This window comes from Nerophis ophidion, linkage group LG02, assembly GCF_033978795.1.
Source record: "Nerophis ophidion isolate RoL-2023_Sa linkage group LG02, RoL_Noph_v1.0, whole genome shotgun sequence".
Lineage (NCBI taxonomy): Eukaryota > Metazoa > Chordata > Actinopteri > Syngnathiformes > Syngnathidae > Nerophis > Nerophis ophidion.
The window spans coordinates 53,660,048-53,683,000 of record NC_084612.1 but is presented as its reverse complement, the minus strand read 5'-3'; the positions used below and the strand labels follow the sequence as shown (position 1 = coordinate 53,683,000).

At 43.7% G+C, this 22,953-nt stretch overlaps 1 protein-coding gene across 1 annotated transcript in view; it reads left to right on the top strand.

Moving 5' to 3' along the window:
* LOC133548252 (kinesin heavy chain-like) overlaps positions 1-22,953 on the top strand; it is a 285,184-nt gene that overhangs the window by 6,441 nt on the left and 255,790 nt on the right. The window contains exons 3-6 of the mRNA XM_061893571.1: positions 401-474; positions 16,864-16,968; positions 17,197-17,245; positions 20,850-20,905. Coding sequence (XP_061749555.1) covers positions 401-474; positions 16,864-16,968; positions 17,197-17,245; positions 20,850-20,905 — 284 coding nt within the window. The remainder of the gene's footprint in view (positions 1-400; positions 475-16,863; positions 16,969-17,196; positions 17,246-20,849; positions 20,906-22,953) is intronic.

Genomic DNA, 22,953 nt, shown 5'->3' with positions numbered 1-22,953 from the left:
GGCTGGCTAACTCTGCAGTCAAAGCTTTCAGGATGATGTTTTTCCTTCTTTAACCCTTGATAGTTTTTACCGCAGGGATTTATTAGCCTGTGTGAGCAGTCTAAGACTGTTAATGCATAAGCCTTAACACAAGCAGACATGTTGTTTTCACTGCAGAGTAATTTACACAAGCTGCAAGTGTATGAACTACTATATAATATACAGTTATTATGCAGTGTAATCCATCTGATCCAGATTACATGCTCAAAAAGCAAATCTCAATTTAACAGACTCAATTATTTGACGCTGGCTGATGTGAGGTCTAAATCTGAATTGTGAAACTTTGGGCACGTTTGAGTCTTGCTTTTACATTTCTGCTTTCTTTTGTAACAAGCATTTGATCTGCCTCTTTACCCCTCAGATGTTCTGGGTGGCTACAACGGCACCATCTTTGCCTATGGCCAGACTTCGTCTGGAAAGACACACACGATGGAGGTACAGTACTGTATTTATTTAAAAGTTGAAGGGGTAATGCACTTTTCTTTTTTTTTTTAACATTTTGCCTATCATTCACAAACCCTATGTTTTTTATGCATTGTAATTCATAAAATACAGATGTATGAGGTGGCTAACCATGCAGCTAATTGGAGTACACTCTTTCGCACATAAAGCCCTCTAATGACCCGTTTACACTAAACCGGATAAGGTTATCCAGGCTAAATCCCACCTAACCTTATCCTTGTCCACACACAACAATGCCGACGTTTAAGACCCCCTCCCCTCTTTATCCGCTGGCGCTACGCGACCTAGTACGCATGCGCGGAAAATGTGCACGTCATAGTCACCTCCAGTGTTATTTTGTGTGCAAGTTCTTAAATAAACTTACCTGAACAATATCCAGTGTTGTAGTATTTCAATTAACTGGAATCCAGTGTGCTGTGGGGCCCTATTGTAATGAATCACAGCTGAGACATCATAAATTAATCACATCTTTAATAAACATGTGAGAGTACACAATGTGACAAAGAACATTTCACAACAATCAATCTAGGGATCGAGATATCTGGTCCGGACACTCCTCACTCTTTTGCCTTCACCTTCATTATACATTCTGACGTGCCCTAAACACCTCCCGAGGGAGGCGTTCGCGTGGCATCCTGACCAGATGCCCGAACCACTTCATCTGGCTCCTCTCCATGTGGAGGAGCAGCGGCTTTACTTTGCGCTCCTACCGGATGGCAGAGCTTCTCACCCTATCTCTAAGGGAGAGACCCCCCACCCGGCGGAGGAAACTCATTTGGGCCGCTTGTACACGTGATCTTGTCCTTTTGTTCATAACCCAAAGCTCATGACCATAGGTGAGGATGGGAATGTAGATCGACTGGTAAATTGAGAGCTTTGCCTTCCGGCTCAGCTCCTTCTTCACCACAACAGATCTATACGGCGTCCTCATTACTGAGGACGCCACACCGATCCGCCTGTCCATCTCACGATCCACTCTTCCCTCACTCGTGAACAAGACCCAGAGGTACTTGAACTCCTCCCCTTGGGGCAAGGTCTCCTCCCCAACCCGGAGATGGCACTTGGAGGTATTGATTCTCATCCCAGTAGCTTTGCACTCGGCTGCGAACTGATTCTTTGAGAACTGAAGATCCTGGCCTGGTGAAGCCATCAGGACCAGATCATCTGCAAAAAGCAGAGACCTAATCTGCAGCCACCAAACCAGATCCCCTCAACACCTTGACTGTGCTTAGAAATTCTGTCCATAAAAGTTCTGAACAGAATCGATGACAAAGGGCGGCCTTGGCAGTCTAACGTTTACTGGAAACGGGTCCGACTTACTGCCGGCAATGCGGACAAAGCTCTTGACACTGATCATACAGGGAGTTGACCGCCACAGTAAGACATTCCATACTCTCTGAGCACTCCCCACAGGACGTCCTGAGGTACACGGTCAAATACCTTCTGCAAGTACAAAAAGCACCCGTAGACTGGTTGGGCAAGCTCCCATGCACCCACAAGGACCCTGCAGAGAGTATAGAGCTGGTCCACAGTTCCACAACCAGGACGAAAACCACACTTACAGACTAGCACTGCAGCAAAAAAAACAAAAACAAGGCTTTTACAAACAGTGTAACTAAAGGTGCTACAGCTGGTATCCGCTCTGATACTACCTCCAAAGCCCAGAAATTGCTGAGTCGATTTCCCCCCCACCATTTTGTTTCTATTCTGCCATTTACACAGAACGAATTACAACATTAAGGGAAATCCATTTTATACAGTTAAAACTGCCATATTGGGACCCATTGCTGACCTGTCCTGGACCCAAAATACAACTGCGGTCATCCGGAAGGCCCAGCGGAGACTCCACTTCCGGAGGGTGCTGAGGAAGAACAGACTGGAGAGGCAGCTGATGGTGACCTATCGCTCGGCTGTCGAGAGCCTGCTGACGTACTGCATAACAGTGTGGTACGCAAGCTGCACTGAAGCAGACAAACAGGTGATTCAGAGAGTCATAAAGTCTGCACAAAAAATTATCGGCTGTCCCCTGCCCTCCCTGAAGGACTTACACAACTCCTGTTGCCTCAACAGAGCCAAAAACATTACCAAGGACAGCACACACCCTGGCTTCCACCTGTTTGACTTGCTACCATCAGGCAGGCGCTACAGGTGCATCAGAGCCAGAACAAACAGGCTCAGAGACAGCTTCTTTCCCAAAGCTTTCACCATGTAGAACTCTAACTTAAAATAATAATAATTCACCCCTATACAATATCATGCCCTAATACCCTACTGTGCAATACTACCCTTCGAGTGCAATACGTCCGACACTGATTGTTATTTATTACTTCGGTACTCCTGTCTTGCTCTGTATATTGTACAGTATTTTGTATTTTGTACTTCTATAGCATTTTGTATATTGTACAGGATTGCTTATTATTTTTATTGGATAGTAGTCTGTTTATTTCAATTGTTAGTTTTTCCTTTTTACCTCTTATGTCATTTATTTCACCCCATATTTGTTCCCACTACTGCACCTTAAATTGGAGTCTTTAATCTCGTTATATGCAAATATAATGACAATAAAGTTCAATTTATTCTATTCTATTCTATTCCTTTTCCAGGGATTAGTCCTCCCAATGTCTTTAGTTCTAAGGCTGTCTAATAGAATTGAAAATGAACAATAACTCTATACACTGCGATAAACTGGTGACTTGTCCAGGGTGTACTCCGCCTTCCGCCCGATTGTAGCTGAGATAGGCGCCAGCGCCCCCCGCAACCCCGTAAGGGACACGCGGTAGGAAATGGATGGATATTCTATTCTATTCTATTCCTTTTCCAGGGATTAGTCCTCCCAATGTCTTTAGTTCTAAGGCTGTCTAATAGAATTGAAAATGAACAATAACTCAATACACTGCGATAAGCTGGTGACTTGTCCAGGGTGTACTCCTCCTTCCGCCCGATTGTAGCTGAGATAGGTGCCAGCGCCCCCTGCCACCCCAAAAGGGAATAAGCGGTAGAAAATGGATGGATGGTATAACTCTATACATAATAGAATATTATAGAATGCCTTTTACTACAGGTATCACTTATACACAGGTACAATGAGATTAAAAGCTTTTATTGTGACTATAAACAGGTACAATGAGATTAATAGTAACTCCAGTATCAGTGCGACAGTCTACAAATATTGAAAACATAGAAAGGAAAGAAAATAAAAATAGTGCAAAAGGTGGTAAGGTGCACGGTCCAGTCCTGAGAAGGAATGTACTGAATGTGTTGTTTAAATATTATACTATATACAGAACATATATACAGAAGCATTCAGACTGTGGTTGGAAAGTCAAAATTGCACACAGAGAGGTGCTAATCTTTAAAATCAGTCCCTATGAGCGTTTACCGTGGTTATGGCTTTGGGGAAAAAACTTTTTTTGTTTGTTTTAGACCTGATGACCCTGAGCGCCTTCCTGAGGGCAGCAGGTGAAACAGGTCAAAGCCAGGGTGGGGGCTGTCCTTGATAATGTTGGTAGCTCTGCTGAGGCAGCGGGAGGTGTAAATGTCTATCGGGGGGGAGAGGGCAGTCGATGTTCCGCTGTGATGCCTTTACCACTCTCTGGAGACTCCCTGTCTGCAGCGGTGCAGCGGCCGTACCATGCTGTGATGCAGTATGTCAGCAGGCTTTCAATGAATGAGCAGTAGAAGGTCAGCAGCAGGTTGGAGTCCGGGTTGTACTTCTTGAGAACACTCAGGAAGTGCAGCCGCTGCTGAGGCTTCTAAGTGATTGCAGTAGTATTGTCTGATCAGGAAATATGTCAGAGATACGGACGCCAAGAAGCCGGAAGGTTTGACCTCTCTCCACACACTCACCCTTGATGTAGACGGGGGCTAGGTCAGTGCTCTTTCCTGAAGCCGACAACTATCTCCCAGGTTTTCTTGGTGTTCAGAGCGAGGTTGTTCTCTGAGCACCAGTCTGCCAACTTCCAGAACTCCTCTCTGTAGGCTGCCTCGTCACCCTTTGAGATGAGTCCGACCACCGTAGGGTCATGCGCGAACTTCACTATGAGGTTGTCGTTGTGGGTTGGACTGCAGTCGTAGGTAACACTAAGTACAAACAATAGCAACACCAATGATGGAGAGGAGGCTGAACTGTTTGAAGTCCAGGCTCTCCTCTAAAAGTGGTCGCCCTCCTCAAATACTTATGTCAATGGTTGAGATCGAAACCGAGAGGTAATTTGGCGAGTGTGTTGGACACATGCACAAACACATCTACCCACTCTCGTTCCTGCTACCTTTTCTCCCGGAACCTAGAGTAAATACAATGTGTGTGCATTTGCAAAGATAAAAACACAGGGTGCATTCATCATGTCCTTGAACATAATGTAGTGCACAAGAGGTGAGATCTCATGTACTGTTGCCTTTGTCCCAAGGTTAGAACATATTCTCCCAACAGCAACATTTGATATGCTGCCACTCTTACGGCTGAACAATGCTAGGTTCCCTTTGCCTGTGCTACAGACACAGGGAAAGAAAACATTGCGTGACAATGCTTTTCATGCAGAACAGAGACGCTGAAGAAAGCGATACAATACTAGTAAAGTGCGAGCTGAAAGAAAAGGGGCCACTCTTTTATAGCCTTGAAATCGCTGAATTGACTTCAGCCCTTTATTGCATGTTAAATTGAATACTGGTGAAGCTACCTCTGAAACTGGAACATTGCAGAGCTCTGTACTGATTACACCAAACGGTGACAGTGAAGAAAAAATGCTTTCCTGGCAGTGTGGTTCTGTCCCCTCGTTCATCGTCTGTTCCACTTCTACACAATGGCAGCATAGGAAAAAGCTGAGAAAAAGAAGGTGAATACTGACCCTATTACACTTTTGGTACTACCTCGAAGCTTGAAAATTGCTGGACTGAATTTATTTTATATTTGAGCCGTCAAAGTTAACGTGCTGACTCTTCCAGTGGAATGGATTTATTTTTTCATCGCGCTTAAAAAGTACAGAGAAATAATATTTTCAGTATGGACCAGCCAGGAACAGACATACAGTATACAGCAGGCCTGGGCAGTGGGGGCAAATAGAGAAAAAAATGGGTCTTGGGGCTGGTATATCTATCTATCTCTGTGTGTGTGGGTGTATAAATATAAAAAGCCATATATATAATTGGATTATCCAGAGAATAGTGCTCGATACCGTGGTAGAGCGCAATATGTATGTGTGGGAAAAAAAATAGAATAAATAAAATCTCCTGATGATTGAGGGAACCCCTCATGAAACAGTTCTGTAGAGATGAAGTAGTCTTGTGATTTTTCCCCCCAACATATATATATATATATATATATATATATATATATATATATACATATATATATGTATATATATATATATATATATATATATATATATATATATATATATATATATATATATATATATATATATATATATATATATATATATATATATATATATATACAGGAACACCTTGAAACTTAACTACAACTGCATGATGAATATCAAACAAACCATTGACTCACACAACAAAAAGATATTGAGCACTCACAGACAAGCAACCGCTAATGACTCTAACTCCACAGATAGCTGCAATTGCAGACAAAATATTAACTTCCCACTCAACGGAAACTGCTTATAAAACATCAGTTGTAATTGGTATATCATGCGAAAGCGCGATTCCAACCGCTGAAATACTTTGTATAGTTGAAGACTTACGGTCATTAGAAAACATCACTGCACATCATACTATGATGTGCAGGGGAATTGATTAACGTGGATCCCGACTTAAACAAATTGAACAACTTATTCGGGTGTTACCATTTAGTGGTCAATTGTACAGAATATGTACTGTACTGTACAATATACTAAAAAAGTGTCAATCAATCAATCCATCATAATGGCAGCTACAGTTTCCATCTTAAAGATATAACAACATTATTTGAGAATGTCCGGAGGGCCAGATTGAAAAGCGGAATGCGGCCCCCGGGCCTTAATTTTCCAGGAAGAACGATGGTTCTGCCACTAGGGCGGCACTCTGTACGAAAAGTAGGAAATAGGTAAACATGGAGGGAGGAAGAAGAAGAAGGGGAGGAGAAAAAAATCAGTTCGAGACCAGAAAAAAACCCTACTATACCTCATATCGCTGCTCTGTAAGCCATCATAAAAGAAGCAGGAAGGGTGTTTGTGTGCATATCTGTGTGTAGTCCTTGGGTGCATGTTAGGTCTATAAGCCTGGAGGTCGCTTCGCTCGGTGTCCCGGAACAGAGTCAACATCCCAAGTGTCTTTGCCGAGATTTTTTTCTTCCGCTGCACTGGTCTGGCTGTGGTGTACAGCATGGCCTTGCCAAGGCCACTGCAGAGGGTGTTAAGATCCGTACTCCGATCTTCCCATATTGTGGTTTATTGTTCCATTTTTGTATCACCCTGTTTGACGTCTTTATTTCCTGTTTAGTCCGTCACCATGGTAGCTCATTAGTTCACCTGCCCCTTGTTATCTACGCACACCTGTTTTCTTCTAATCACCTCCCTTATTTAAACTCGCCCCTTTTCGTTATTCATTCTCGGATCCTAATTTGCCTACGTGCAACCGTGACGACTCTCATCATTCTACTGTATGTATTTTCTCGCTAGCTCTCATGCTATGCCACTTGTTTATTCCAGTTTTCATACTGATGATTTGTTTTCTCTTTTGTACCTACGGGTCAGTTTAGTTTGTATTTTGTATCACCTAGTTCTCATACTAGCGTCTTTGGTTTCTTTTTGTAAGCTCCAGTGTTTTGTTTCTTAGATCCTTGTTGTACAATAAATCTGTTAAAACTTACCTTTGCTGTGTTCAATTTTGACGCATCCTCGAGGGAATCGAACCCGGTACCACGATGCCACACAGGCGTAACAGTATGAACCCAGCAAAAAAGAATTCCCTCGCGTCGAACCAGAGGAAGGAACCCTTTGCATTAGGGCTGTGGTTGGAGCTGATGGCTTGGGAGCAGGAAAGACTCGGCTGTGGGCCTGAAGTCTCCTCCGAAGCCGTTCGCGCTGCCCCGAAGAGGCGGGGGGTCCAGTGGAGAGGTCCCCCGCGCGGCAGTAATGTTCCAGGACCACTTATTCCTCCCCATGGACAGAGCAACTGTCATTCCATTAAGGATTCACCTTCCACTACCGGTAATCCTGCTTGTTTTTTTTTCAATCATTCCTTCGCCGCCATGACACCATCTCAGACTGTAGTGATGACATGTGGGGAACGCCCACCGGTGACGCAACACCGCCCCCTGTCGTCGATATCTTTGCTGAAGATTTTTATATTGTGGACAGTAAATCTACCTCTCAACAACTTTCTAACAATAACATTTATGATAAAATACAAAATTATCAGGACAATTTTTGTATTTATTATTCTGGTAATTCACAATCAGCTGCTTCTCCTACACCTCCTTTAAAACCTCATTTTCCGGCCAAGTCCAAGGTGTTTCCTCCCTTTTCTAAAGGAAATTCTGGAAAAAATTAAAGGGGAGGAGTCGGCCCGCCTCCAAACCTCCCACCACCCTCCCTTAAGGTCAGTCCCTGACCATAGGGAACGGGTCTGGGATCCCCGTCTGGAGGGAGGGGCTATGGTCTATAGCTGTGCTACGGAGGTAGCACAGATGCTACCCTCTAAACCACAGCCACCATGCATACCACCTTTACCTGTTTTTCCCCAGGCCAAGTCTCAACGGCCTTGTAGACCTCCTTCCCCGGTGTTCAGACTTTCGAGGTCATTACCTCCAGCACGTCCTCCTCCTCCGGTGTTCGGCACAAGTCCCTGTCCCAGTCCATCTAGTTTTGTCCTTAGCCTAATTATCAAGCCAGCATCAGACTCTCACCTGGTTTTTGTACGAGCTACTTCTCCCAGTCTGGTTCTCACACCAGCACAGGACTCTCGCCTGGTTTTCACACCAGAAAATGTTTCTAGCCTGGTTCTCATGCCAGTTTCAGACTCTAAGCTGGTTCTCACGCCAGCACCAACTCCAGGGCAGGAGCCCACTCCAGCACCAGTTCGTAAGCTGGAGCCAACTCTGGTACCAGCACCACGACAGGTACCGGTACCAGCTCCGCGCCGCCAAGCACCGGTACCAGCTCCGCGCCGCCATGCACCGGTACCAGCTCTACGCCGCCAAGCACCGGTACCAGCTCCACGCCGCCAAGCACCGCCGCCGACGGGGCTGGAACCCACACCAGCGTCGACGGCAGGGCTGGAACCCACACCAGCGTCGACGACGGGGCTGGAGCCCACGTCAGCACAGACGTTGGGGCTGGAGCCCACCCCAGCACCACCGACGACTACGCCTGCATTCACGTCGACGACTACGCCTGCATTCACGTCGACGACGACTCCTGCGGCTTCCACGCCGCAAATGACGACTCCTGTGGCTTCCACGCCGCCAATGACGACTCCTGCGGCTTCCACGCCGCCAATGACGTCCTCTGCGGTTTCCACGCCGCCAATGACCCCTTCTTCGGCTGAAGCACCCGCATCATCCTCGCCAGCTGCACTGGGGCCTGCTTTGGCTGCAGTCCCCGCACCCTCGTCTGCTGCTTCCAAGGATGCCATGTCTTCGGTGCTGAAGCGTCATCCTCCACGTCTGCCACGGGTGTGGCCTTTGCGAGGTCGTCCGCCTCGCCGTGCACCTCATCCTGCAAGGTGGCCACTGATGTGGACTTTTCAAGGTCGGCCGCCAAAACTCTTTCGGCAACGGTGTTCCATCCGCCGCCGCCACATTGCCTGTCCTCGGTGGATTCGGGGACATGCGACCTGGCGAGCCTCCACCGTGGCCTCCCTCCGCCCTCCCTTCGTTTGTGGACTTTCTGGTTTTGGGGAGGGGGTTCAAGTTTGTGTTTATGTTTTTGGGACATCTGGGATCTGTCTTTTTAGGGGGGGATACTGTTAAGATCCGTACTCTGATCTTCCCATATTATGGTTTATTGTTGCATTTTTATCACTCCGTCGTTCTACCCTCATACTTCCTGTTTAGTCATTACCATGGTTACTCATCAGTTCACCTCCTGCTCACGGCCCCGCACACCTGCTACAGATAATCACCGTCACTTTATAAGCCGTCCTCTTTTGTTTGTTCAGCCTGGGTTCATGATTTGCTTTTCACGCAACGAGTTACGCCTGCAATTCTCTCATGTATGTATATTCTCGCTAAGCTTTTCACGCAAGCCATTGTCAATTCCAGTTCTCATGCTGAAGGTTTTGTTTTCTCTTTTGTACCTACGGGTCAGTTTAGTTTGTATTTTGTATCACCTAGTTCTCATACTAGCGTCTTTGGTTTCCTTTTGTTAGCTCCAGTGTTTTGTTTCTTAGATCCTTGTTGTAGAATACTTCTGTTAAAACTTACCTTTGCTGTGTTCAATTTTGACACATCCTCGAGGGAATCGAACCCGGTACCACGATGCCACACAGGCGTAACAGAGGGAGTCGTATTGTAGATAAGGATTGTTGTTGTTGTTGTTGTTGTTGTTGATGAGGGCGTGCAATAACGTTCCAGTGGTTTATCTGCTCTCGTTGTTCGTTCGGGCTTTCAATACATCCATCCTTTTTCTACTGCTTGTCCCTTTTGGGGTCGCTGGAGCCTATTTCAGCTGCATTCGGGCGGAAGGCGGTGTACACCCGGGACAAGTTGCCACCTCATCGCTGAAAGACAACATTCATACTCACATTCACACACTAGAGTCAATTTAGTGTTGCCAATCAACCTATCCCCAGGTGCATGTTTTTTTAATTAATCCTAATTTTGCTTCTCTGAGAAGTTTCATTGTATTAGTTTATTTGAACAGGGACAACACACTGTGATCAACTTTGCTGCAAATGTGCAAGCTTTAGCTACAAAACTAGTTTCCAGCCATAGTCCCTGGGCAAGATGTAAAAAGTCAGGAGCAAACAATACACAATTAAAACAACAATTATGAAGTGCCTACCACGCATAGTGGTTAGAGTGTCCGCCCTGATATTGATAGGTCGTGAGTTCAAACCCCGGCCGAGTCATACCAAAGACTCTAAAATTGGGACCCATTACCTCCCTGCTTGGCACTCAAAATCATGTGTCGGAATTGGGGGTTAAATGACCAAAATGATTCCCGGGCGCGGCCACCGATACTGCTCACTGTTCCCCTCACCTCCCAGGGGATGGGTCAAATGCAGAGGATAATCTCATCGCACCTAATGTGTGTGTGACAATCATTGGTACTACACATTTTAACTTTAACTACTTAGAATAGTAAAACAACTGATTAATATCCCACATCAACGGCAACATCCAGCAGCACAGCCACTATACATTAAAGGCCTACTGAAATGAGATTTTCTTATTCAAACAGGGATAGCAGGTCCATTCTATGTGTCATACTTGATCATTTCGCGATATTGCCATATTTTTGCTGAAAGGATTTAGTGGAGAACATCCACGATAATGTTCGCAACTTTTGGTCGCTAAGAAAAAAGCCCTGCCTCTACCGGAAGTCGCAGACGATGATGTCATATGTTGATGGCTCTTCGCATCTTCACATTGTTTTTAATGGGAGCCTCCAACAAAAACAGCTATTCGGACCGAGAAAATGACAATTTCCCCATTAATTTGAGCGAGGATGAAAGATTTGTGTTTGAGGATATTGATAGCGACGGAGTAGAAAAAAAAAAAAAAAAAACGCGATTGCATTGGGACGAATTCAGATGTTTTTAGACACATTTACCTAGGATAATTCTGGGAAATCCCTTATCTTTCTATTGTGTTGCTAGTGTTTTAGTGAGTTTAACAGTACCTGATAGTCGGAGGTGTGTGTCCACGGGTGTGTTGATGCGCAGTGTCTCAGAGAAGTCAGCGGCAGCTTTATGGGCGGCACAAGCTCGGCTGATCTCCGGTAAGAAGCGACTTTTTACCACAATTTTCTCACCGAAACCTGCTGGTTGACATTTGGACGGAATCCATGTTCGCTTGACCGCTCTGGTCCATAGTAAAGTTTCACCTCCCTGAATTTTAAACAAGGAATCACCGTGTGTTTGTGTGGCTAAAGGCTAAAGCTTCCCAACTCCATCTTTCTACTTTGACTTCTCCAATATTAATTGAACAAATTGCAAAGGATTCAGCAACACAGATGTCCAGAATACTGTGTAATTATGGGGTGTAAGAGGACGACTTTTAGCTGTGTGTGTGCGCAGCGCTCATGCTTCCTAAAAACTCGTGAAGTCAAGCGTACACGTCATCATTAGGCGACGTTTTCAAGAAATAACTCCCGGGAAATTTAAAATTGCAATTTAGTAAACTAAAAAGGCCGTATCGGCATGTGTTGCAATGTTAATATTTCATCATTGATATATAAACTATCAGACTGCATGGTGGGTAGTAGTGGGTTTCAGTAGCTTCAACAGCACCATGGACAGTTACACACAGGCATGGTTACACAGACAGCAGCAGACAGCAGGAACAAAGCAGCAAAATAAAATACATTAATGACGAAGTTCACAAGTCTGATTCTCAAGTCGCCATGATTTTTAGCATATTTCTGAATTGCTTTAATGTATCGACATAGCTCATATGAGAAAGGCTATTGTTCCAAAACTGGACTGCCCTCACTTTTCTTGAAAGGAACTATCAGGTTGTTTGAGGAGGCGGATCTACTTTGTCCCCGGCTCACATGTACAGCATCAGAATGTGGTGGTTGGGCCAAACCACATATGGTTTTCAAAACCAAATTAGCATTATGAAATTTTCCCGGTTCAGTAGTTGATATTTGTCCAATATATTACAGTGGTGATATAAAATATTTAATGTCCAGGACTGTCAGAGACTGCTTATTTAGACAGAACAGATCGGTTTCAGTGTTGTCTTGCAGCCCTGAAACAGTGAGACGAATGTGTGTATAGAAAAATAATTTCGCACCGTCTGTATTTAAACTCTCTGTTAAAGTATACTTAAAATGAGCAAGATTTAGTTTAGCAGTGCAAATTACTTTATTAACATGCTTTTTAAATATAAATAGTGAATGTAAATGAATCCCATTTTGGTAGGCTACGTAAACTGACAGAGAGGGGTCAGCGGATGCTGAAGCGCATAGTGCAAAGACTTTCTGCACAGTCAGTTGCTACAGAGCTCCAAACTTTATGTGACCTTCCAATTAGCCCACCTACAGTATGCAGAGAGCTTCATGGAATGGGTTTCCATGGGCGAGAAGCTGTTTTTGTCATGAAAAATGGAGGTTTTTTTTTGGGTTGGTGCACCAATTGTAAGCGTATCTTGTGTATTTTATGTTGATTTGATAAAAAATAAAAATACAAATATATTTTTTGTTTTCTTTTATTAAAAAACAATTTAAAATAAATAAAAACTTCTTTTGCGGCCTGGTACCAATCGCACCGCGTCCCCAACCACCGGTCCGCAACCCGGTGGTTGCGGACCACCGGCCACTGGACTCTAAAGCAGTGGAGACGCCTTCTCTGTAGTGTGGAGTCACACTTTTCCATCTGGCAATCTGATGGACCAGTCTTGGTTTGGAAGTTGCCAGGAGAATGGTACATTTCAGACTGCACTGTGCTGAGCGGGAAATTTGGGTGGAGGAAGAATTATGGTGTGGGGTTGTTTTTTAGGAGTTGAGCTTGGCCCCTTAGTAGTTACAAGACAGATCTTTTCTCCTGCAATAAAACCCTCAGGACCTGGTAAAACAGATTTCCTCTTAGTAAAAAACATACCTTGTCTTTTTAACATTTAAATGAAGACATGAGTTGTAAAGCCATTTAGAAACAGACTCCATAGTTTTAGAATGTTTTTTTGCGACTTCCCGCTTGTCCCTCCTATATGTACCCAGATCACGGTATCATCTGCATACATTTGTACTTCACATCCGGAGCACACAGATGGCAGGTTATTGATCCATCTATCCATCCATTTTCTACCGCTTGTCCCTTTTGGGGGTCGCGAGGGGTCGCTGGAGCCTCAGCTGCATTCGGGCGGTGTAGAGACTAAATAAAAGTGGCCACAAAATTGAACCCTGTTGCACACCTACGTCATTAACAGCTGTGTTCTATCATCTAAATAGGACTTCATCCAATGTATACAGGAGATAAATTGAATCGTGCCAATTTTAAAATGAGAACATCATCACTAATGGTATCAAATATCCTTTTAAATCCTCTTAAGTGCAACACACCTCTCAGCAATCTTTGATACCACAGGGAGACTGCCAATAGTAGCTGGTGACCTCATTTGTTTTTTCCCGACGTTGGCCATGGGTTGTACTTGTATAGCGCTTTTCTACCTTCAAGGTACTCAAAGCGCTTTGACACTACTTCCACATTTATCCATTCACACACAAATTCACATACTGATGGAGGGAGCTGCCATGCAAGGCGCTAACCAGCACCCATCAGGAGCAAGGGTGAAGTGTCTTGCTCAGGGCACAACGGACGTGACGAGGTTGGTACTCGGTGGGGATTGAACCAGGGACCCTCGGGTTGCGCACGGCCACTCTTTCACTGTGCCACGCCGCCCCATGTCTACACTAAGTCGTTTAACCCCTTACACAAAAAATATTCAGCCTGAGCCCCGTTTCATTCACACTAAACCAGCGTTTAAGGTCCCCCAGATAATTTTTTACCCGGGTAGGTCAGCCGTGTAATTCTTGAATCTCCTGCTTTTAGCATTGTATGGACTCATTGATCGTTTACAAACTGAGTTCGGAGAGGAAGTGACATCAGAAAGGCCGCACCCCACACAGGAAGTGATGTCAGATAGAACAGGCCACAGCCAGCTTCATAATAAAGCGGATTTGTAACTCAGACCTAACCACTGGAAATATGAAGGCGAGTCATCCAGACATGCCCGTGTTTCTCCTTCTTCTACAAACCCCGTTTCAATATGAGTTGGGAAATTGTGTTGGACATAAATATAAACGGAATACAATGATTTGCAAATCATTTTCAACCCATATTCAGTTGAATATGCTACAAAGACAACATATTTCATATTCAAACTGATAAACATTTTCTTTTTTTTTTTTGCAAAAAATCATTAACTTTAGAATTTGATGCCAGCAAAAGGTGACAAAGAAGTTGGGAAAGCTGGCAATAAATACTGATAAAATTGAGGAATGTTCATCAAACACATATTTGGAACATCCCACAGGTGTGCAGGCTAATTGGGAACAGGTGGGTGCCATGATTGGGTATAAAAACAGCTTCCCAAAAAATGCTCAGTCTTTCACAAGAAAGGATGGGGCGAGGTACACCCCTTTGTCCACAACTGCGTGAGCAAATAGTCAAACCGTTAAAGATCAACGTTTCTCAAAGTGCAATTGCAAGAAATTTAGGGATTTCAACATCTACGGTCCATAATATCATCAAAAGGTTCAGATAATCTGGAGAAATCACTCCACGTAAGCGACATGGCCGGAAACCAACATTGAATGACCGTGACTTTTGATCCTTTGACGACACGGTATCAAAAACCGACATCAATCTCTAAGGGATATCACCACATGGGCTCAAAAACACTTAAGAAAACCACTGTCACTAAATACAGTTCGTTGCTATATCTGTAAGTGCAAGTTAAAGCTCTACTATGCAGAGCGAAAGCCATTTATCAACAACATCCAGAAACGCCGCCGGCTTATCTGGGCCCGAGATCATCTAAGATGGACTAATGCAAAGTGGAAAAGTGTTCTGTGGTCTGACAAGTCCACATTTCAAATTGCTTTTGGAAATATGCGACATTGTGTCATCTGGACCAAAGGGGAAGCGAACCATCCAGACTGTTATCGATGCAAAGTTCAAAAGCCAGCATCTGTGATGGTATGGGGGTGCATTAGTGCCCAAGGCATGGGTAACTTACACATCTGTGAAGACACCATTAATGCTGAAAGGTACATACAGGTTTTGGGACATCATATGCTGCCATCTAAGCGCTGTCTTTTTCATGGACGCCCCTGCTTATTTCAGTAAGACATGCCAAGCCACATTCTGCACGTGTCAAAACAGCGTAGCTTCGTAAAAAAAGAGGAAGGGGACTTTCCTGGCCCGCCTGCAGTCCAGACCTGTCGCCCATCATGAAGCGTAACATACGACAGCGGAGACTGAAGCTCTACATAAAACAAGAATGGGAAATAATTCCACTTTCAAAGCTTCAACAATTAGTTTCCTCAGTTCCCAAATGTTTATTGAGTGTTGTTAAAAGAAAAGGTGATGTAACACAGTGGTGAACATGCCCTTTCCCAACTACTTTGGCATGTATTGCAGCCATGAAATTCTAAGTTAATTATATTTGCAAAAAAAAAAAAAAAGTTTATGAGTTTGAACATCAAATATCTAGTATTTGTAGTGCATTCAATTGAATATGGGTTGAAACGGATTTGCAAATCATTGTATACTGTTTTTATTTACCTCTAACACAATTTCCCAACTCAAATGGAAACGGGTTTTGTACATGTACAAAATCACACATGACTACCTTAAGAGAAAGCCATTGCAGCTATTTGGGATACAACACTTCTCAGAAGGCAAGAAAACTTTCCAATGTCCAGATCAGCTGTGATTCTACTTACTGAAAAACATTGTCCATTTGTTGAAGGAGAGACAAAAAAGAATGCAAGCTTCGGTGGATGTGATAAAAAAGGTAGCGTGTGCTTTATATTGTCTGGCCATCGAGGAAAACGGTGAAGGCATTTGGACTGGCAAAGCAGGCCGTATCAGTTATTGTCCGCCATGTATGTCGCGGACTATAACTATAACGTCACCAAAAAGGAATGGACAAAAAGGTGAAGGCAAACGAGTGAAGAGTGTCCTGACCAGATATCTAGATCTCTAGATTGATTAATGTAAAATGTTCTTTATCACATTGTTTACCTGTCTAATAATGATTTGATTAATTTATGATGTCTCAGGTGTGATTCACTACAATAGGGGCCCACAGCACACTGGATTCCAGTTAATAGAAATACCACAACACTGGATATTGTTCAGATAAGTTACATTTAAGAACTTGCACACAAAGCAACACTGGAGGTGACTATGACGTGTGCATGCGTACTAGGTCGCCTTGCGCCGGCGGACGGAGGGGGGAGGGGTCTTACACGGTGGCATTGTTGTGTGTGGACACGGATAAGGTTAGGTGGGATTGACCCTGGAGAACCTTATCCGGCGTAATGTAATTGGGGCCGTAAAGACCGGCATGGCAATGGCTGGAATATTGCTTTACAGTTAAAGAGGTTTCTCGTCACTTTCAACTCATCCCCTTTTCCCAGCAGCACTCAGTGGGGGAGCACTTTATGAGCCCCTATGGGAAACAACCCTCTCTTTCAAGTCTCTCTTCTCTTCACTCCCGTATCGTTGCTTCCCTCACTGTAGGGAAAGCTCCACGACCCCCAAGGAATGGGCATCATTCCCCGGATTGCCGAAGACATCTTCCATTACATATTTGCCATGGAGGAGAACCTCGAGTTCCACATCAAGGTCAGTTGGTGCTGTGCTGCACTTTGTGGCACAAATAGTACAGTATGTGTCGGTACGGCGCTCAGACCTGTGATGTAATAATCCTCTGGTAGACGGCTGCTGTGTAATCAGCCGAGCATCAGTAAATCACCATGTTTGAAACGCTGTAATCCCGTAGCATTTGTTACGCTGCAGGATAATGCCTTCAAACAGTGCAGCAAATAACAATTGTCATTGTTTCCCCTGCAGGTATCCTACTTTGAGATCTACATGGATAAAATCCGTGACCTGCTGGACGGTGCGTGCTTAAGGCGCAAGTAGCCGCTTTTACATTCAACAATAAGGATAGTATTCTATCCTCCTGACTGTATTTATTATCTGCTTCACATAGTATGGAAAGCACACATTGAAGACTCGTATTACACACACACTTGTGTCTATGTATATAAATTGTATGCACAAAGGAGGTATAAGGCATCCATAAGATTGGGTCTGTAGTAGAGAAAAGCTTAAAATACTATGCAGATAAGCCTTTAAGTTAAGAAAAAGGGGGAACGAGCTGCATGGCAGTGTTTCCTACAGGAGTGCAATCTACACTATATTGCCAAAAGTATTTGGCCACCCATCCAAATGATGAGAATCAGGTGTCCTAATCACTTGGCCCGGCCACAGGTGTATCAAATCAAGCACTTAGGCATGGAGACTGTTTCTACAAACAATTGTGAAAGAATAGGCCGCCCTCAGTGATTTCCAGCGTGGAACTGTCATAGGAGGCCACTTGTGCAACAAATCCAGTCTTGAAATTTCCGCACTCCTAAATATTCCAAAGTCAACTGTCTGCTTTATTATAAGAAAAGTGAAGAGTTTGGGAACTCAGCCACCAAGTGGTAGGCCACGTAAACTGACATAGAGGGGTCAGCGGATGCTGAAGCACATTGTGCAAAGACTTTCTGCACAGTCAGTTGCTACAGAGCTCCAAACTTCATGTGACCTTCCAATTAGCCCACCTACAGTACGCAGAGAGCTTCATGGAATGGGTTTCCATGGCCGTCCAGCTGAATCTAAACCATACATCACTACTGTAAGTCCAATGCAAAGCGTGGGATGCAGTGGTATAAAGCACGTCGCCACTGGACTCTAGAGCAGTGGAGATGCCTTCTCTGGACTGATGAATCACACTTTTCCATCCGTCAATGTGATGGACCAGTTAGGAACTAAGGGGCCAAGCCCAATTCCTGAAAAACAACCCCAAACCATAATCCCTCCTCCACCAAATTTCACGCTCGGCACATTGCAGTCCGAAATGTACCGTTGTCCTGGCAACCTCCAAACCCAGACTGGTCCATCAGAAATTTCACCACTGGATTTGTTCCATTCATACAAACATTCACACACTGATGGCGGGATGGCCATGCTAGGCCCTAACCACCACCCATCAGGAGCAAGGGTGAAGTGTCTTGCTCAAGGACAAAATGGGTGTGACAAGGTTGGTAGAAGGTGGGGATTGAACCAGGAACCCTCAGGTTGCTGGCACGGACACTCTCCAAACCGCGCCATGCTGGGCTCCTAATGAATGTTAATAACATAAAAACGTTAACTATAATAGTTTGACAAAAACAATTTTGCAGCACGAACGTAGCACAAACGAATGTCAGTATTATTTTTAATATTTGGAATGATCAGGAGGGCCAACTTAGGTCTTTGCAAAGCAATAGTCTGTGTTTGTATTAGATTTGTGCAAGGCGTTATCATGTTGGTTAAGTGGTCTGTGGTCATGGTCTACACCAGTGTTTTTCAACCTTTTCTGAGCCAAGGCACATTTTTTTCATAAGAAAAATACGGAGGCACACCACCAGCAGAAATGGTTAACACATGAATTTCACCAGGTTGTCGTGCCATATTTTGAGTTTGTTGTTGTTTCCTGTGTGTAGCGCTTTAGTTCCTGTCTTGCATTGTTATTTTGCTGACCCTTCCTGATTTGTTGGCGTTCTCTTGTAGCAGCTTACGCCTTCCTTTGAGTACTATTGCCCGCACCTGCATTGTTTTGGCAATCAAGATTATTTAAGTTGTGCGTACGCTATCCTTCTTGGTGGGGACATTGTTGATTGTCATGTCATGTATGGATGTACTTTGTAGGACACTGTCTGCGCTCCGCATGCTGTAAGTCTTTGCTGTCGTCCAGCAATCTGTTTTTGTTTACTTTATAGCCAGTTCAGTTTTGCATAGCCATCCTTATGCTCCAGTGCCTTTTCCTAGCCTTTTGTTCATTTTTCGTTTTAGTGTTACGCCGGATAGTCGAACCTCGGATTCAGGAGGAACAGTGTGGTTTTTGTCCTGGTCGTGGAACTGTGGACCAGCTCTATACTCTCGGCAGGGTTCTTGAGGGTGCATGGGAGTTTGCCCAACCAGTCTACATGTGCTTTGTTGACTTGGAGAAGGCATTTCACAGTGTCGCTCGGGAAGTCCTGTGGGGAGTGCTCAGAGAGTATGGTGTACCGAACTGTCTTATTGTGGCGGTCCGCTCCCTGTATGATCAGTGTCAGAGCTTGGTACACATTGCTGGCAGTAAGTCGGACATGTTTCCAGTGAGGGTTGGACTCCGCCAAAGCTGTCCCTTGTCACCAATTCTGTTCATAACTTTTATGGACAGAATTTCTAGCCGCAGTCAAGGCGTTTAGGGGTTCCGGTTTGTTGGCCGCTGGATTAGGTCTCTGCTTTTTGCAGATTATGTGGTCCTGATGGCTTCATCTGGCCGGGATCTTCAGCTCTCACTGGATCGGTTCGCAGCCGAGTGTGAAGCGACCGAAATGAGAATCAGCTCCTCCAAGTCCGAGTCCATGGTTCTCGCTCGGAATAGGGTGGAGTGCCATCTCCGGGTTGGGGAGGAGACCCTGCCCCAAGTGGAGGAGTTCAAGTACCTAGGAGTCTTGTTCACAAGTAGTGGAGGAGTGCATTGTGAGATCGACAGACGGATCGGTGCAGCTTCATCAGTAATGCGGATGTTGTACCGATCCGTTGTGGTGAAGAAGGAGCTGAGCCGGAGGGCAAAGCTCTCCATTGACCGGTCGTTCTATGTTCTCATCCTCACCTATGGTCATGAGCTTTGGGTCATGACAGAAAGGATGAGATCACGGGTACAAGCGGCCAAAATGAGTTTCCTCCGCCGGGTGGCGTGGCTCTCCCTTAGAGATAGGGTGAGAAGCTCTGCCATCCGAGAGGAGCTCAAAGTAAAGCCGCTGTTCTTCCACATCGAGAGGAGCCAGATGAGGTGGCTCAGGCATCTGGTCAGGATGCCACCCGATCGCCTCCTTAGGGAGGTGTTTAGGGCACGTCAAACAGGTAGGAGGCCATGGGGAAGACCCAGGACACGTTGGGAAGACTATGTCTCCCGGCTGGCCTGGGAACGCCTCGGAATCCCCCCGGGAAGAGCTGGACGAAGTGGCTGGGGAGAGGAAAGTCTGTGTTTCCCTGCTTAGGCTGCTGCCACAGGGACCCGACCTCGGATGAGTGGAAGAAGATGGACGGATGGATGGGCTGTCTCCCGCTCTGCTCTGCATATTGGGATCACGACAAACCATCCTCGATGCGTTCCAACTTCTACAAAGCAATGAACTACTGGCTGCCACCTACTGATTTAGAGTGTCACATGGTTTCCCTGCCCAGCTCTACACAGCACAGGCACCAGACAACGGCACATTATCATAGTTATTGATTAGCAAAAAATATTTTTTGGACCAATTAAGTGAAGTTGCATAATTTCCGACGGCCCACTGGACAATATCCCACGACACACTAGTGGAAAAAAAGACCTACAGCATACGTGTGTGTGTTTGTGTGTTCATATGTGTGTGCGTGTGCATGTTCCGCTGTCTAACAATAACCTCCTTTTCCCGTCACTGCAGTGACAAAAACCAACCTGTCCGTGCATGAAGACAAACACAGAGTTCCTTACGTGAAGGTGAGTCATCCTCATGTTGACGAGTGATTAACAGGAAAGATCCCATATCAGTTATTGAAACATTATCCATTACAAAATATAATAGGTCTCTTTTTTGTTGAAGATGTTTCACACTGCAAAAACCGAAATCTAAATAAGATTAGATATCTCAAATAGGGGTGATATTTGCTTATTTTCTGTCTGATAAGATACTTCTCACTAAGCAAATTTTATGTTGGTGTTTTACTTATTTTAAGGGTTTTGGTCCTAAATGATCTCAGTAAGATATTATAGCTTGTTGCTGAGATTTGATGACCTATATTGAGTAAAACGTGCTTGAAACTAGAATATCAACTGTTGCAAAGCTGTGTCATCAGCACTCACAAGTATAAAAGTACTTTTTTAAAGTAAGAATTTCTTATTTTAAGCATGAAATAAAAAATCATGACTTTGATTTCAGATGACAGCCAAATGGACTATGCTGTTTTATTTTCAATGAAACAATACAAAATACAAATAGTAGTACATTTGTTATTAGTGAGAATATACTAATTTTAAGGGGTTCATTAAGTTTAGCTAATTTTACTTGTTTTGGAAAGTCTTGACAAGCCAAATTGTCTCGTTCTATTGGCAGATAATTTTGCTTATTTAAAATAAAATACCCCTAGCGCAAAAAGCAAGACAATTTGAAATATCTTTGACACGCAAACATCTGCGCCGTTTATTCAAGCAGACAGCAGTATGTAAAAAGTGATGTAAAAAGTATTTTTACATCAAGAGACTCAACATGGCGGTCACAACAAACCCCCACCTTTTGTAGTAAAACTCTTGAGGGTCACTTAAAGGGGCCACACCGAATTACTCACTCATAACTGAATATATGAATGCTAAGCAAAAACAAGATTATGTGCACAATAGAACAATGGCAGTGAATAATAACGACAAAGGTAAATTATGTCCTTAAAGCAACAGTACAATATACAATTACAGAAGACTGATGGCTCACCGCCTGGCAAGTAGGGGTCTCAGTTTGAGACCGCAAAAAAAAAAACAACTCGAGCAACAATAATCACATATGCACTGCAAAAAGTCAGTGTTCAAAAACAAGAAAAAAAAAAAATACAAAAATGAGGGATTTTTTTTTTAAACTCAGCAAAATTATATACCAATATAACACGAACATTTGGCTTGTCGGGACTTTCCAAAACAAGTAAAATTAGCTAACTTCAGTGAACCCCAAAAAAACCTTCAAAAAGGTATATTCTTGCTAATAACAAGTGTAATTTTCTTGGCAGAAAAAAAAGAGAACTTTTTGCTCAATATGTTGAAAAATATTCTTAAATTAAGTACATACTGGTGCTATTATCTTGACATAATGATATGCGCTTGGAATTACATTACTTGAAACCAGCAAACATATACTAAAAACAAATATATTGTTCTTAATGGAAAGGAAACAAGGCAACCACTTGTTACTCTCGGGGTCTCCTAGCCGCTCAGGCAAATCATATGGTCTAAATATGCATTTTTCCATCGATAACAAGACATCATCGCGTCAAGTGTGTGCTCTTTCAGTCAATTAGTGCGCATTTAATTTAAATTTTCCTGAAGGAACTCTCCTGACGGAATAAATAAAGTACTATCTAATCTAATCTAATCTATATACAGCCCTGTCAAACATTTTTTTATTGTAATTTTGAAGAATTGATCTGATTGTGCATGAACTATTTCTGTTCAAAATTGTTAGAAATGTCATATGTTAAATGTTTAAATATTAACTGTCAGTTTACTGTACTGTGCCAACTGTACTTCTATACGAATACGTATTTTCTATTGGTTGATTGAAAATAAAACAGCAAAGTCCGTTTGGCTGTCCTCTGTTTTAAATTATGAAACACAATTGTGTCAAAGTCTTGTTTTTTTTTTTACATGCTTGAAATAACACATTATTACTTAAAAAAAAAGCAGTTTTGTACTTGTCAGTGTTGATGACACAGCTTTGCAACAGTTGATATTCTAGTTTCAAGCAGGTCATAAAATCTCAGCAACAAGCTGTAATATATTATTAA